This window comes from Phoca vitulina, unplaced genomic scaffold, assembly GCF_004348235.1.
Source record: "Phoca vitulina isolate PV1807 unplaced genomic scaffold, GSC_HSeal_1.0 scaffold69, whole genome shotgun sequence".
Lineage (NCBI taxonomy): Eukaryota > Metazoa > Chordata > Mammalia > Carnivora > Phocidae > Phoca > Phoca vitulina.
In genome coordinates this window covers 6,754,968-6,769,302 of record NW_022589772.1, presented here as the reverse complement: position 1 = coordinate 6,769,302, position 14,335 = coordinate 6,754,968, and the positions used below count along the sequence as shown (strand labels likewise).

Genomic DNA, 14,335 nt, shown 5'->3' with positions numbered 1-14,335 from the left:
TCTTTCCTGGGGGGAGGGGGATTCGACTCGGGCACCGCATACGTTCTGTGTCCTTTTCTCACGACAGTCCTCTTAGCTCCTCACGTGGAATGGTATTAAGGAGGATGCACGAAGTGATCCCGATGTTTTCAGAAGAGGGAAGAGGCCCACTCGTGTTTATTTGGTCCCCTCACATGGATATCATGCCCTTTTCTTCTGGGCCTCCTTGGGAGGTCTCCTTCCTCCCAAATCGGCCCCTCAAGCTGAGGTTACGTGTTACCGGTCACCTTGCCACTCACTCTGAAGCCGTCTTAGGAAAGCAGGAGCAGGACGAGCGACAGATGTGGGGTGGAGTCTCAATTCGCCTAACAGCCGTGTGACTCTGGACAAGTCACACACGGGCTGAGCCTCAGTCTCCTCGCCCGTACAACGGGGGTGTTTACGCTGGATTAAGGACGTAGCCCTGGCCTGCCACTTAGGAGGTGCTCACTAATGTTCAGGGAGTCGGAGAAACAGCGCCCCCGACCACCCGCTCCATTTATACTCAGACACCAGGTTTATTTTTAGAAAAAAAAAAAAAAGAGCAAAGTTTATTGAAATTTCAAGCTACATTTGAAAAATCAAAATCCAAATCCTGGAGACATATCAGGATAAGGTGTCAGAAAGTGGAAAGTGTTCGCTGCCTCAGAACCCCCCCCAGACACAAGCTCCCTGAGCACATCACCCAGGCACCAGTTGGGTCAAAGCCACCCCCTTGTCCATCCCTTGTCCACAAGGGGACACCAGCAAGCCAATCATTCCGTTCACTTGAGAATTTTCCACAAACGTAAAGAACAAAAGTTTTTGCATGACAATGTGAAGGCCCCCCGGCTGATCTTCTCTCAACCCCATTCTATGTAGTCAGCACCAGTGAATGGTGGGTTTGGCATTCGAAAGGGGGCCTCCCGTGTCTCCAGGGGACAGATGGGGCGAGGGCTGCAGCAGCGAGGCTTCCCTGGCGGCTGCGTTCAGAGGCGGGCCCCTCCCCGCCTTTCCTCTATAGTCTTACTGAACAGAAAGGACGAACTGCATCAACTTGGTAAATGAACACAGTCAAAGAATGAGCCTGAAGAGATAAGGGACCAGTTGATACCCCCAAAGCCGGTTAGGCCCTTCAACACATCAGTGTGTGTGTGTGTGTGTATACGTCGCTACACTAAGATACAGATCTAGCCCTATGGGTTTATATACGCATGTATGGCTATATAGAAAACCTATGCCAACACTAACCAAACAGAACTTTGTAAGCGGTCATCCCAAAGCCGTAATCCCACACTGGGCTGTGCACAAAGCCATGCATTAGACCATATTAACCAACAGAAGGCGGACTTGGCTCAATCTCTCCTATCTGTGGCCCTGCCTTGGCCAGGCAGGGGAGAAGAGAGAGGTTGCCTCTGCTCAAAACACAAGTGGCTTCTTCATACGAACAGTCGTTGTCAGGCAAAGCTGCTGAAGATGTCCATGGAAATGAAAAAAACAGACCCCTTATGCTTTCTGGAGTAAACTGGCGTCACATCTCACACTACCTTTCTCCTTTGCCAGTTGCAGCTAAGTTGCCCAGGCCCTGGGAGCCCCCAGGGCACGGTGGCATGAGAGGCTCACTGGCGGGGGGAGGGGGGGCCAAGGCCCCATGCAACTCAGCCTCCAGAGACCTGCTCTTTGTCAGGGGTCTGTCACTGGAGTGGACCCAGGTGGCCATGTCCTTAGGACATCTCTTGGCACCAGCTATGCTAGGTGTAAAGTTCTCCACGTGAGATGACGCTTGGGGAACCAAAAACAAACTGGAAAGAACTAGGTAGAACAAGTTTAGTGGCTCTGCCCACCCTGAGGACAGAGCCACTTACACCGCAGAACCACCGGGGGCCTCGGGCGCTTGCGGGGTTTCGGGAACCGGCTCCTCGGGGCTCAGACGGGACTGGAACTTCTCCAGCTGCTCTGGGCTCGCCAGGGTCTTCAAGAGGGTGTTCTCACGCTCCAGCTGGGAGTTCTTCTCCACCAGCTCTCGGATCTGCTCCTTCAGGATCTCCACCTCCTCTCTGACTGCGTACATCAGATGATTCTTCACCAGATCCTACCACAGGGGGAATCACAACAAAGCCATCCAGTAGCCGTCGCAGGCTCTCTGCGGCACCGTCACCCCACCGTCGGGGCGTCCCCTGGGCCACAGAGCCCCGACCTCCCCTCAGCACGCTGGCCCCGAGGCCTTGTTCCTCCGAAACACTTTGGCCTCACCCAGGAGAGCTGCACGACTGGGTCATGCTCGAGCTGGGAGCCCAGCTTTGAGCTGCAGAGGATCCCCCTCTGCAAGTTTCTAGCGGCTTTCAAAGCTGGCTCCTTAGGAGTCCTCTGCAGGTTGGTTGTGGGCGCTTGGCTCTAGCCTCACTGCCACCTCAGGTCCTGTTGCTGGCCCACCTCCCAGGGAGGACCTGCAGGCCACCCCAGTCTGTCTGCTGGACACAACTTCCCCAAGAGAACAAAGCTGGCTCTTCTGGAGCCTCCTCCCCTCCACACGACCCAGCACACCAAGCTGGAGTTGCGCCTGCGGCGTGGCCTGGCCTGACAGGACACCGGCCCTGGGGGAAGGTGCCCGGATGGGCGCCTCTGCTCCGAACCTGAGGACTGCGGCGAGAGCAGGGAGTGCTGTCCCTGGACGCCAGGGCACAGAGAAGTGGTTGCTAACGGCTGGATGCCCCAAGCCCCTGCAGCCATTTTGGCTGCTCCGTGGAGTCTGACCTCCACCTGGGAAGGAGAGGGAGAAGGGGTGGGGTGCTTTGCTTCCTGTTTCCTCCCAACTCCTGACCCCAGCCCAGGCTCTGCAGAGGCACTGCAGTGCGCCTGATCCAATGAGCTCCAGCCCCTGCCAGATGCGGGCTGCAGACAAATGCAAGTGTCTGAGCTCCCTGCCCTGCCACCGGCCCAGGCGCGAGCCCGAGGCTGCAGCAAGGAGAGGGAGGAGGAGAGGAGGGGGCCCAGCCAGGGCAGACTGCAAATGCCCTAAAAAGGTACCCCTCTGACCGGACACTACCTAGGGCCTCCAAGAGGAGGGGAAGCAGCCTGTTGGCTTCCTCAGGCTCTGGCAATAAATGGCTTTTGCACCCACCCCCTCAGTCCTGTCCCAAGTTACATAAGCAGCGGCTAGGTCTGGGGATGGGAATGACGCAGTGATGCCACTCACCATGGCCTGCTCGATCTTGTTGTCTATGGCCACCACGCTGGCTCCAGACGCACTGCCAAGACAAAAAGCAAAGCGACCGCGTTACCCACTTGGTTCCACTCTGAGCACCTGGCAGCTGTGGCCAAAGTCCTCCATCTGCCCCGGTTCTTCCTCTCTCCCGCCTCCTTGCCTCCCTGGCCCGATGTCCCGGGCACTTTGTCCCCCAGGCCGCCCCGGCAGGAAGCTGCAGCTGCACCTCCCCAACCCGCTGGCTCCCCGCCGCAGCCGCCCAGAGCTCCGCGTGGAGCCGCGCGCGGGTCCCGGGGCGCACGGGCGAGCGTGGCCTGCTCGGCGGCCCGGGCGACAGGCAAACAATGGGGGCGTGCGGCGCAGGGAGTCCCCCCGCTCGGGCGGCCCGTTCCGACGCCGGCCCAGAAGGGCCCCGGGCGGACCTACCGCGCTCCGAAGCTAGCTAGGAATTCCTTCTCGGCTCGAAAGCTTCCGGCCTGCTCCCCGGCGGCGCACGGCGCGCGGCCAGCCCCTGCCCAGCCCGGCCCAGCCCGGCCCCGCCGCCCCTCTGCCGCCGGCTGCCTCCGCCTCGGGCTGCAGCAGCTCCTCCTCACGGCGCGGCGGCCGCAGGGACGCTCCGACGGCGGCTCCCAGCGCGGCGGTGACCCCCTTCCCTGCGTCCCCTACCCCCGCCCCTTCCCAGGATGCTGCACCGCGGGGAACGGGGACCGGCGGCGCACGGCTCGCTCGAGATCCCGCTCGCAGCCCAGCCCCCGCCGGCGCCTCGGCTTCGGGAGCTGAGGCCAGGGGTTTACCTGTTATCCAGCTTAACGGAAACCACATCCCCTCCAAGCAGGGAAGAGAAAAAGGAGATGTTGAAATTGTGCAGCTGATAGACCGCCACCTCCATGGGGGTCTGATACATTTCGGCGTTCATGGCTCGGGCGGCCGCGGAGGTCTGGCCGGGCTGGCCGGGCTGGCCGGGCTGGGCGGGCTGGGCGGGCTGGGCGGCTGCCGGGCGCTGGCGCGCTGCACCGGGCTGGGCTCTGCGAGTCGGGCCCCGGGGGCTACGAGGGGGGCGAAGGCTGCCGATCGGACCCGAAGCCAGGCAGGCTATTCAGGGTCGAAGGGAAGTGACTCGAGGGGTGTCACCTAGTGTGTCACAAACTCCACAGCCGCCAGTCCAACCCAGACTCGGAGATATTTCGGCTCCTGCTTCTTTATATAGGAGGAGCCGGCTGCGTCACATGGCGTCAGGGGCCATGCAAATGAGTCCTGTACCGGGCTTTGTGGTCCAGTTAAACCACATCCCCTCCCTGAACCTTAGGCTAGGACTGTAAACAGTTCAGCACTTTCCTGTGCCAGCTGGCATCTCCAAAGAGGGCTCTGGAGATTGGTAAAAACCAAACTGGAGCGGATTCTTCGAGAAATAAGTACGAACGCCCTAACCAGAGAAGAGAGCGCTCAGTAAAGGGGGGCGCTGGTTTTTCAAAGCTCTTCTTCAGGTGTCAGCCGGCATACCCCCCAGGGCTTTGCAATGCCATCGCACACCACACGCCCTGGGTACCCACCTTCACCATCAGGAGGCTCACCTCCTTCCCACCGCCTGCCTTCTCAGCCTTCTCTTCTGCACACATACTTTGTCACCTGCATATCCCATCACCCAGCCAGCTGGCCCGCTGGTCTGCCCCCAGCCCCAGCAACTATCCACTGACCCCCTCCTTTGGATGTACCCCTCTGTGTGCTGACACATGCACAGATCTGTGACATGCTCGGGACAAGAGAGTGTCCCAAGAAGTCAGATGAGTGGGGGAACATGTACAAGGGGGAAGCTGGCAGCCAGGTGGGTGACAGAGGAGGTGGGGGGAGACAGCAGGGGAAAGAGTGCTGGAGTGACTACAAGATGCCAGCCCCTTTTTCTTTGGTCGCCGCACCCTACTCTGCAGAGAAAATACATTCAACATTATCCAGGATTTCATGTCCGTATTGTTAAAAACAAGATCTTGTCACTTTCCTATAAAGAGCAAATGACAACAAAACTACAAAACAAGGCTACTTACAAACCATCCCAAGAAAACATCTGCTCCATGATGGGTCCAGCCATAGGTAGGGTTAAGAGGCTACTTCAGGAACACACCAATTCCGAGTTACAAGGAAAATGAGGTGATTGTTGCCTACTAAGAGTTACATACGTTTCCATCAAAATACATTTTCCTTCTTTTCAGCTTCAAGCTTAAAAAATAAAAGGCAGCAGAGGCTTTAGGAGCTTTGCTTCTACTCTGTCCTAAGTGAGGCCACCTGGTGGACAGAGGCGGAATTGCAGCCAGAAGGAGCAACCTCGCCTGAAGAAGGGACAGGTGATGATGCAACTGCAAGTATTATTTACACCAACTCAGGGCCATACGGAGAACATTGGGTTCCACCACACATACAATAGTCTGGATGAAGCTAGGGCCAGTGCCCATGAATCAGTTTGTGATTCAGGCTGTGGTCCAAAGAAATACCCTAATGCAATCATGCTACTGGAAAAGTACTAGGGCCTCTTATCAGCAAAGAAGGTAGTTATTATTTGCCTCAGGATATTTCTCCTAACCAGGTGCCTGGCACCGGCACCCTGGCCGAAGCCCCACTTAGGCCCAGTCTTAAGGCCTTGCTTTTCTCCAGGCTACCCGCGCACTTATGCCAAGGAACAGCCAATATTGGCCACCATGACGCGGGGCTCCCCCTGGGAAGAATCGGCAAAGCACGGACAAGAGAACTCCCTACGCACACCTACCCAGCAGCCCAGTGTGGTGTTTTTCTTCACCCTAGGTGAGCTGGGAGACCCTCCCCATCTCAGGATACTACGTTGCCTTTAGGTCACAAGCCCTCCCAACAAGGTGTTTATTTGCACGCAGCTGTGTGTAGTAAGCAGAACAAAGGGCAGACTCTATTTATAGGTCATTGAGAATACTGGCTGAGAAAAAAAAAAAAAAGCTTTCTTAAATCAGAAGCTTAACTGATACTGGAATTCCCTGATATATTAATCTGCCCTCTGTGCCACACAGAGCTTTCTTGGCCCTAGGAAGAGTCTCAGACCTGCCACTGGCTTGTAAATCTTTCTTGAACTAACTATTGCTACCCACCCCCAAGATTCCAAGGGAGATGATGAAAAGAAAGAGAGATAAATAAGCTGGGTTGGCAGAGAAAAAAACCACCCCCTGGGAGACAAGGCATAGGACAGAAAAAAACCTAGCTCCTTCCAGGGGGACTCCCTTATATGGAGGCAGAGACAGAGAAATCAAGGTAGTTTGGGAAAGGAAAGGAAGAGAAGTCAAATCTGCAAGCAAGGCTGTGTTTGAACTGTAACTTAATGATACTTCAATTACAAATAAGCTGAGTTTGATGGGGCGCCTGGGGGGCTCGGTCGGTTAAACTTCTGAATCTTGGTTTCAGCTCAGGTCATGATCTCAGGGTTGTGAGACTGAGCTCCACGTTGAGCCCCATGGGCTCTGCACTCGGTGCAGAATCTACTGGAGCTTCTCTCCCTCCCCCATTGTAACCCCCGCCCCCCCGCCCCGGTCGCGCATGCATGTTCTCTCTCTCTAAAAATAAATAAAATATTTTTCTAAAAAAAAGCTGAGTTTGAGACCCACTGACAACAATGGCTACCATTAAGTGAGCATCAGCTATGGGCCAGACATTTGTGCCGGCTGCCCCAACAAAGCCTGTGCTGTAGGCACTGTCACCATCATTTTACAGATGAAGAAACCATGGGTCTGAGAGGCTACCTTGCCCAAGGTAGCACAGCTAATACATTATAGAGCTGGGACTCCACAGAAACCAAGTTCTTTCCCACCACACTTAGTAGTGGGGTAGGGGGTAGGTGTGTTGAGTAAGTAAATTAATGCAGTGGGGGGCTGGGTTAGAGGTGCAGGGAAAGTAGTGAGGAAGAAGCAAGGATAAGGGCAGGATAAGTGGTCCAGAGGCCGAGTTTTCTGACACTCATGGCAGGGGAGAGCAGCATCAGGGACCAGAAGCATATCCAAAGTGTCCAAGTGAACCCTATAGGGGAGCTGGGCTCGCCCACATCATTTCAAAAGGCAGCCCCACAGTCCTCAAAGAAAGCTTGCTCCGTCTAGAAAATAGGAGTTATTAATCCAACTGGGTGGCTCCCACAATGGAAATATGTAGCCCTGGGGTAGATGATACCCCAAATAAGGGAAGTAGTCTCAGAATAATAATCATAGTCCAGTCAAACCTCCAGTTCCTAGGGCCTCACTAACTGGCATCCTTAATCCTCCCCCCCCCTTCCTGCTGTGCTCAGCTTTTAGGAGAATGAAGCCAACCACAAGAAAACAAGCTCCTATCAGGGATTTAGTTTTAAAAAACAACTTCAGAAGGATGTCCCAGATTCAGCCCACACTCAGTCAGTCTCTCATTCCCTCTACACCTCTAGTTTGTCAGCTGCCAGCCAAGTGAGAAGTTATCACCTTGAGGCCTTAGGATCCACCATTAGCAAACGAAATGATGGCTGGATCCCAGGATCCCAGAGCTCGATCCCAGAGCTCGCTAAGGCAAGACAATGGACTTAAATGCCCCTGTAGAGAGATTTTTCAAACAAGGGCCGGGAGGAAAGGGAGAGGGAAGAAGGAGGAGGAATCTGAAAGGTTTTCTGCTTAACCCCTGGCACACTAGAAAATTCCTCTGCCCAGAATATCTGCGCCAAACCTTGCAGCAAGCGAGTGCAAGTTTGTGCTGTACAAGGTATCTATGTTCTGATCTAACTTTTCTGAGTAAAGTGCAGGTCCATGGGGCTCTCTGTGTCCCTAGGTCCCGTGGAGGTGGGCCCCACGCAGGAAACAGTGGGCTAGGGATTCAACAGCCCGGCCAACCTTGTGTGAATGTATCCAAATTCCCTTTCTTCCATCCTATACCCGACAAACTGGGCTGGACCCAAAGCCAGCCTAGCAACAGCGCCCAGGGCTGATGAGCCAGGTCCTTCGTTGGCACTCAGGTCTAGCCCTCTGGCCACGGGATTCTGCAATTAAACAGACACAGCCGCCCCACCCTCTCTCAGGGGCGACCTTCTAGAAGCAGGGTGGCATCATGAGGACAGGGCCAACTCCTTCGGTTTTAGGAGGCCCTGGAATCCGACTTGTTTGAGCTGGAAGAAGTGTCTCAGCATTCCTACCGGTCTGCTCCACTTCGAAAGCCAGACTCTCTAGGACAAGAGCGCTTCCTACTTCGGCTTCCCACGGGACAGCAGGACAGAGACTGGGCAGTCTGGGCCACAGAATGCGTGGGCCGGATCTCAGCACGCTGCTGAGGGGTGGGGAGCAGACTCCGGGTGGGTGCGGCAGGGTTGGGGGTGGCGATAAGGGGGAACATCTCACTTCCCTTTTTGTCACACTTGAAGCATTGTGTACCACGCAGCCCAAAGGAAACTCTTTATAGGCAAGTCTTCCTTATTTTCTACAGGGAATGTTCCACCCAAAGATTTTGGCGATGTTGCCAGCAAAACACAGGGTCTTGTGTCAGGAGAAGCGGAAAAAGACACGATGTGAGAGGTGCGGGACAAGCCACAAAGCAAACACAGGGTTAGAAGCTGGAAAAGGAAATCAAAAAGGATATTGAGCACTGGGGCATGAGCAGTTAATGGGACGGCTGAAAAACAGCCCTCCCCACTGACTCCTCCACCCCGGCCCCCTTCCGGCTGAAGCTCTGTCTACTGCTACTTACTTACTTGTCCCTTTTTCTGAAGAGGCTGGGGGAATAAGGAGGCTGAAATGCCATCGCTTAATTTGTCCTTGCTTCTGTCTTATCTTCTCTCTTTCCCTCTGGTTCCCCTCCAGTGTGGAAGACCAGAGACAGGAAGGCCACTGCCACTTACATTGTTACTCTGGCTTCATGGAAAATCCCCAAAGTCCAGAAGGAGGGAAGCAAGAAGGAAAGACGGTGACAGAGAAAGCGCCTTGTCCTCTGTGGGTCATGTGAACTGCCCCGCATGGCCAAGGCCCAGAACCCCCGAATCTGGGGGGGCAGGAAAACAGGGAGGAGGATTCGGATACAGATGCAGAAGGCGATGGGGGGAGGGACCCCGAGGAGAACCCTGGTGGAGATGGCCACTGTCTTGGAGAAGCAGCTCCAACAACCGATTTGGGCCAAACCCTGACACCAAATGACGACAGGAGCAATGAATCGTGCCTTTCAGCTCCCTCGCGGACAGGGTCCCATGTGAGCTTCACAAACAATCTCCGAGTGACGCGAGGGATGGCAGGCAGAACCAAACCCCATTCTGACAGGGCAGTCCGCCCCTCCCCCTCATTCAGAGAGGTTCAAAAAGTGCTCTTGTCCGAACCATTTTCGTCACCCCAACTTTGGTGGCAAACCATGCATGAAGGGGAGGCAGTTTGTCCTGGTGTCTAGGCGAGACTGGAAGTACTGGCAACGTGATCCAGGAATGCTGTTTAGCTCAGTGGATCTTAAATCTCATGAACCTTGTGTCAATATTTATGCCTGTCTCCCTTCGCCTTATGCCTCGCAGCTGGGAAACTTTACCTCCATACTTTTTCCAAGCCCTCTTCTCATTTTCCACCCTCCCCACTACCCAGCTTCTGGCCGGAAATAGGTATTCCTGAAGAAGAGACTGCAAAATTAACCTTGGTGAATGGGATCGCCTCATCCTCCTCCTTCTCCACATCGCCCTGATCATTTAAGTCGGTTCAGCTCGATTCAGTTCAAGATTGACTGAATGCCCATTCAAAGTGCAAGGCCCGTTTCAGGGAAATTCAACCAAGCAAACAAACCAACTGGTAGTACAAGTCAAAAATTGTGCTTCCTTCCAGAATAACCTGGGTTTGATCTCAGTGAAATGTCTGCTTTGGGGAAAAAGCCTAGGGCTTGAGAGTGGGGTAAGGGTAGCTCTGGGTTCGGGAGGGCCGCACCCCTGCCATCCCTAGGCATCCCTTAAGTCCTCAGAATTGGCTGTGCTTTTTTTCTTCCCACCCTGGCCTTTGGCCCATGCCCATCTCGACGGGGATAACACAGCAGCCACAAAGTTTGGAGTTTCCATGGGACCGAAGGCTCCTCTGACATTGTGGCCCACAGGAAGTCTCACTCTGATTCTCTTCCTGAAACTTCAGGGTTTGGGAACCGAGGGGTTTGTAAACCTTGTTTGTAAACAAAGCATAGATCTTTGCTCTCTGAGACAGGTGTCCATGTTTCGGGTGGGGGTCACCTCTACCTGCCAACCTCTCAGCCTTCCTTCCTTGGTTGGCTCCTCTTGGTCTTAACCTTCATTCCACTTCAACCTCCCAGACCTGCACCATCTTCAGGCAGGCCAGTGGCCTCCCCTCCCCTCCCCCGTGAGGGTCACGTTCCCACCCTCTGGGAATCCCAGTCCACTGCAGCCTGCCCAGGGGCAAGGAAAGAAAGCCGCAAGAACATGGCCGCTCTTCCTGTTTGCCCCAGCCCTACACCAGCCTATCTGAGCCAGGGAGACACTGGCAGGGCCTCTCCCCATCCCTTCTGCTCTATGGAGCAGCCCCAAGAGCTAAAATTCCAAGCCATTTTTTTTCCTGGCAGTTGCCAGGGTTACTTTGAGTGGTATGTGAAGGACTTGAGGCTATTGGCAATGCTTGGAAGACAAGAACCAGGAGGATCTTGTTGGGGCTGTGGAGCCAGCAGAAAAGAGGCCCATGAAGAGGCCAAGGTGGAGCACCCGGCTCCATTGTGGGCCCTGCTAGAGAATGGGTGACCTTTGTAGTGGTACAGGTTTCCTGGGGAACAACAGGACGGTAATAATGCCAGCCTCTTTAGGCCCTTGGGCTCCTGGGCCATGATGGCCAAGCGTTATGAGCCTCCCCGGGCTCTTGCATTGTACGCCCCAGGCCCTCGCTTACCTCACAGCAGAGCTATTCACCAAGGGCTCCCTTGAGGTAGCTCCTTGATCCTCCGTGGTGGGACTCTGACCGGTGAAGAGGGGCTCTGCCGATTGCGAAGGGCCTCCCACTCTCCAGCCACCCCCCCACCCCCATCCTGGAGCTTCCTGGATGGAAAGAAGGCAGCCTAGCTGGGGTGAGGGCAGGGGTGGGAGGGCACTGGGGACACACTACTTGGCCGAACAGAAAGGAAGAAGAGACACGAGGCAAGCTGCTCCCTGGGCAGCCCCTCCCCCCCAGCCACGGGAACAGTGCCAGGGATCTCAAAGGAGTCTTGGGAGGGTTAAGGAAAGGCTCCTGGCCTGGTTTGAGAGTTGCTGACAAGGAATACGCACACCTCCTCGGGAGGAAAGAGGAGCACAGACACACACACACACACATTTATGTAAACATTCTCTCAGCTTTTCACCAAGTCCCATTCACAGAGACAGGCAGGAGCAAGGCATCATGCCTATCCTCCCTCTCTGCCTCCCTGTCTCCGAGTCTCTCTCGCTGTTGTCAGCTTCTTCCTGACCCGAAAGAAGTGGAAAGGCAACAGGACATGGCAAGATGGCAAGGCAGGACACTCTAGACCAAGCCAGAGTATCAAAAGACATAGCCCGGCTCTCTCTGCCATCCAGAGCTGGCTGCGCTCGGGGCAGACGTCATAGGTGATGGGGGAAGGGGGGGTGGGGAACCAGCTCAAGCCTCACACCGCACACCAGGAACAGGAAGCCCTGGTGCCGCTGGGTCTACAGGTTTCAAAGATGTCAATCACATATGAAAATAACAGAGAAATAAAAAAAATCAAGCACTAAGTGTAAACAATCAATCATATGAACGCCTAAGAAATGGCTCTCACAGGCTCCTCAGGAGGACAGTTCTAACTAGAGCCGGCCCCAGCATCAATGCCACGTGTGACTGGCTACACTAAGAAAAAGTCCTCTCGGCACAAGCTGTTTGCCCGGCCCGACTACTGTAGTGCCTACAAACGCCACTGTCCGAGTCAGACTCCTGGGTTCTCACAATCATCCCGGGACCTCTTTATAATTTGAGGAATTAGGAACGTTTTTTTTTTTTTCTCCATGTCAAAAGCCCTGGGAAAGGGCCACCGTCTGCCACTATCACGAATACTCAAGGAGGAAGTCAATTTTCATATTACTTTCAACAGGGTGGTCGTCAGTGGTCAGATCAGCACTGGAAGGCGAGTGGACACACAGCAGGGAGACCTTGCTGGTGGGCTGCAGAGGGAAAGAAATGGGTCTTCATGAGGTTCTTAACATCAGGATCGCCTGGGGAAGGTTGTGGAGAATCCGGACGTCCTGGGCTCCATCCCTAGATAATCCAGTGGGATGGTATGTGGCTTGGGAAGGGTGTTTTCAGATGGGTTGGAGGCAGCTCTTCTGTCCCTGGTCCCTGGGACTGCTTTTGGGAACCAATGGCCTAAACGTGACAGCCAAGACAGGCTCTACCGAAAGAGTCCCCAAAGTGTCAGGGTCACCAAGATCTACTTTGGATGATACACTGCGATGGGGTTCAGCATATTTCAGGCCTCGTGTCTGTGGGCTGTTCACTCTCTTTCCCTTTCACTCCTGAAAACTTGATCAGAACACAAATGAGAGTTGCTATGAGAAGTCTAACCCGAACCTGCTCTGATTTATAAATCAATCCCTGGCAAATTTTGCCTGTTAGGAGGAACAGCTTGCTTCTGAGACACTTCACACCTGTTGGTGGGAACCCTTGGCCTGGGAGGCTAGGTACACAGAGGGTGGGCATCCAAGGGCAGGAAGGGAGAAGAACCCCGGGGAGAGGGAGAGAAGAGGGAAGGGCTGATTTTTCTCTAACAGCACAGTTTGGTCAATTAACCCAGCCTTGCCTCCCTTCTATAAAAGCCAGCTCTCTGCCTGCCTTGTGGCTGTCACCACTAGGTCAAACATGGGTCCGTTCGTTTGGAGGTTGGCTGGAGGGGTGTGACTCATTCTCCCCTTAAGGAGCCTGCTGGGGCTGACTACAAAGAGTCACCAGGATCTCTGTAACATGCTCATCCCCACCCTGATCCAAACCTCAGCTCCCTGCCCCTACTGTCCTCACCCCTCCCATGGCTTGTGAGCTCCTCCCTGGCAAGAAGGCTGCCCCCACTGCTCGCTGACTCCGCTCTCCCAAGGGAGGGCAGAAGGGGAATTCGATGCTCTCTGTGGCACGCATCCGGCCTGTGTTTTGGTATTTTATTTTATTTTTATGTTTAATTTACACTGCCTGCTAGGTTTGGGGCTTAAATAAACAAAGGCTATGCTTCCCCCAAGGCCTGGACTTCCTGGTTGCCTGTCAGCAACAGAGTGACCCTTTTAACCTCTTCTCTTGCTCTTTGAGACAGGCAGTGCAGGGGGGTGGGGTTGGAAGAGAAAGATATTTTGGGTCCAAAGCTTGGAAATTCTTAGTGCCAGCTTAAAATACCACCCCCAGCCCCGCCCTTCTCAACAACATGAATGTTAAGTCCTGAAGCCACCTTACCAAGTACAGACTTGTTTTAAAGGCCACGGCAGAAGTGTAAGGGTAAAGCACAAACATGGAAAATTCAGAGTATTTGTATTGATTTTTTGGGGGGAAAATCCACCTTTGGACGTCTTTGTACCACCAAGCAAAGACAGAAGGGCTCAGGTCTTTGTAGGCAGAGCGGCCTTACACGCCCATGGACGGGGCAGTGCACGGTGGGCCTGCCTGGGAAAGGCTCCCTGCCAAAGCTCATACACCTTAAAAAATAAGAGGAACACTGGCCCCTATGTCCTGGGATAGAGCTCTAACAGCAAAGTAACGAATCCTGGTCAACAGTTCTGACATCCTGTTATTTGCAAAAACTAATAATACTGTGGAGTTTGTTGACAGACTTGCAGAAGAGCTAAAGTAAATATGGAAACTGAGGAATGGCCAAGTATAGACAGTTACTAGCTCAGCAGTTGAGAGGAAGGGAGTTTCACAGATAATCCTTGGGCATCTTGGGGCACTGGGGTCCCAGCACGGTTGGGAGATAATCCCAGAGGCATTGGTGACATCACTGGGTGATTTCTCTCCAACAATAGGTTGCTGTGATAATGGGCTTGGCCCATGGAGCTGGGTCCTGAGCGCTTAGACAGCGAATAATGGTAAGAATCGAGAGGGACTGCCCTAGTGCACAGGCCAGGGGAGGTGCTCCCCGAGAAACGCAGCTTTAGCACCCATTCGACATGAACTTGGTTAAGCAGGAAGAAACTACGTC

At 54.3% G+C, this 14,335-nt stretch overlaps 1 protein-coding gene across 10 annotated transcripts in view; it reads right to left on the bottom strand.

Moving 5' to 3' along the window:
* Positions 1-551: 551 nt before the first annotated feature.
* Positions 552-14,335, bottom strand: part of TSC22D3 (TSC22 domain family member 3) — a 63,728-nt gene continuing 49,944 nt past the window's right edge. For 6 of the 10 annotated variants that reach the window (XM_032392755.1, XM_032392759.1, XM_032392754.1 and 3 more), the window contains exons 3-4: positions 3,194-3,245; positions 552-2,089 (exon numbers count right to left, since the gene is read on the bottom strand). In XM_032392755.1, the coding sequence (XP_032248646.1) occupies positions 1,859-2,089; positions 3,194-3,245 (283 nt within the window). In that variant the 3' untranslated portion in view covers positions 552-1,858. Of the gene's footprint in view, positions 2,090-3,193; positions 3,246-3,996; positions 4,166-5,241; positions 5,538-8,902; positions 9,264-14,335 lie in introns of those variants that run through there. The other 4 variants (XM_032392758.1, XM_032392762.1, XM_032392760.1 and 1 more) reach the window with 4 other exon arrangements.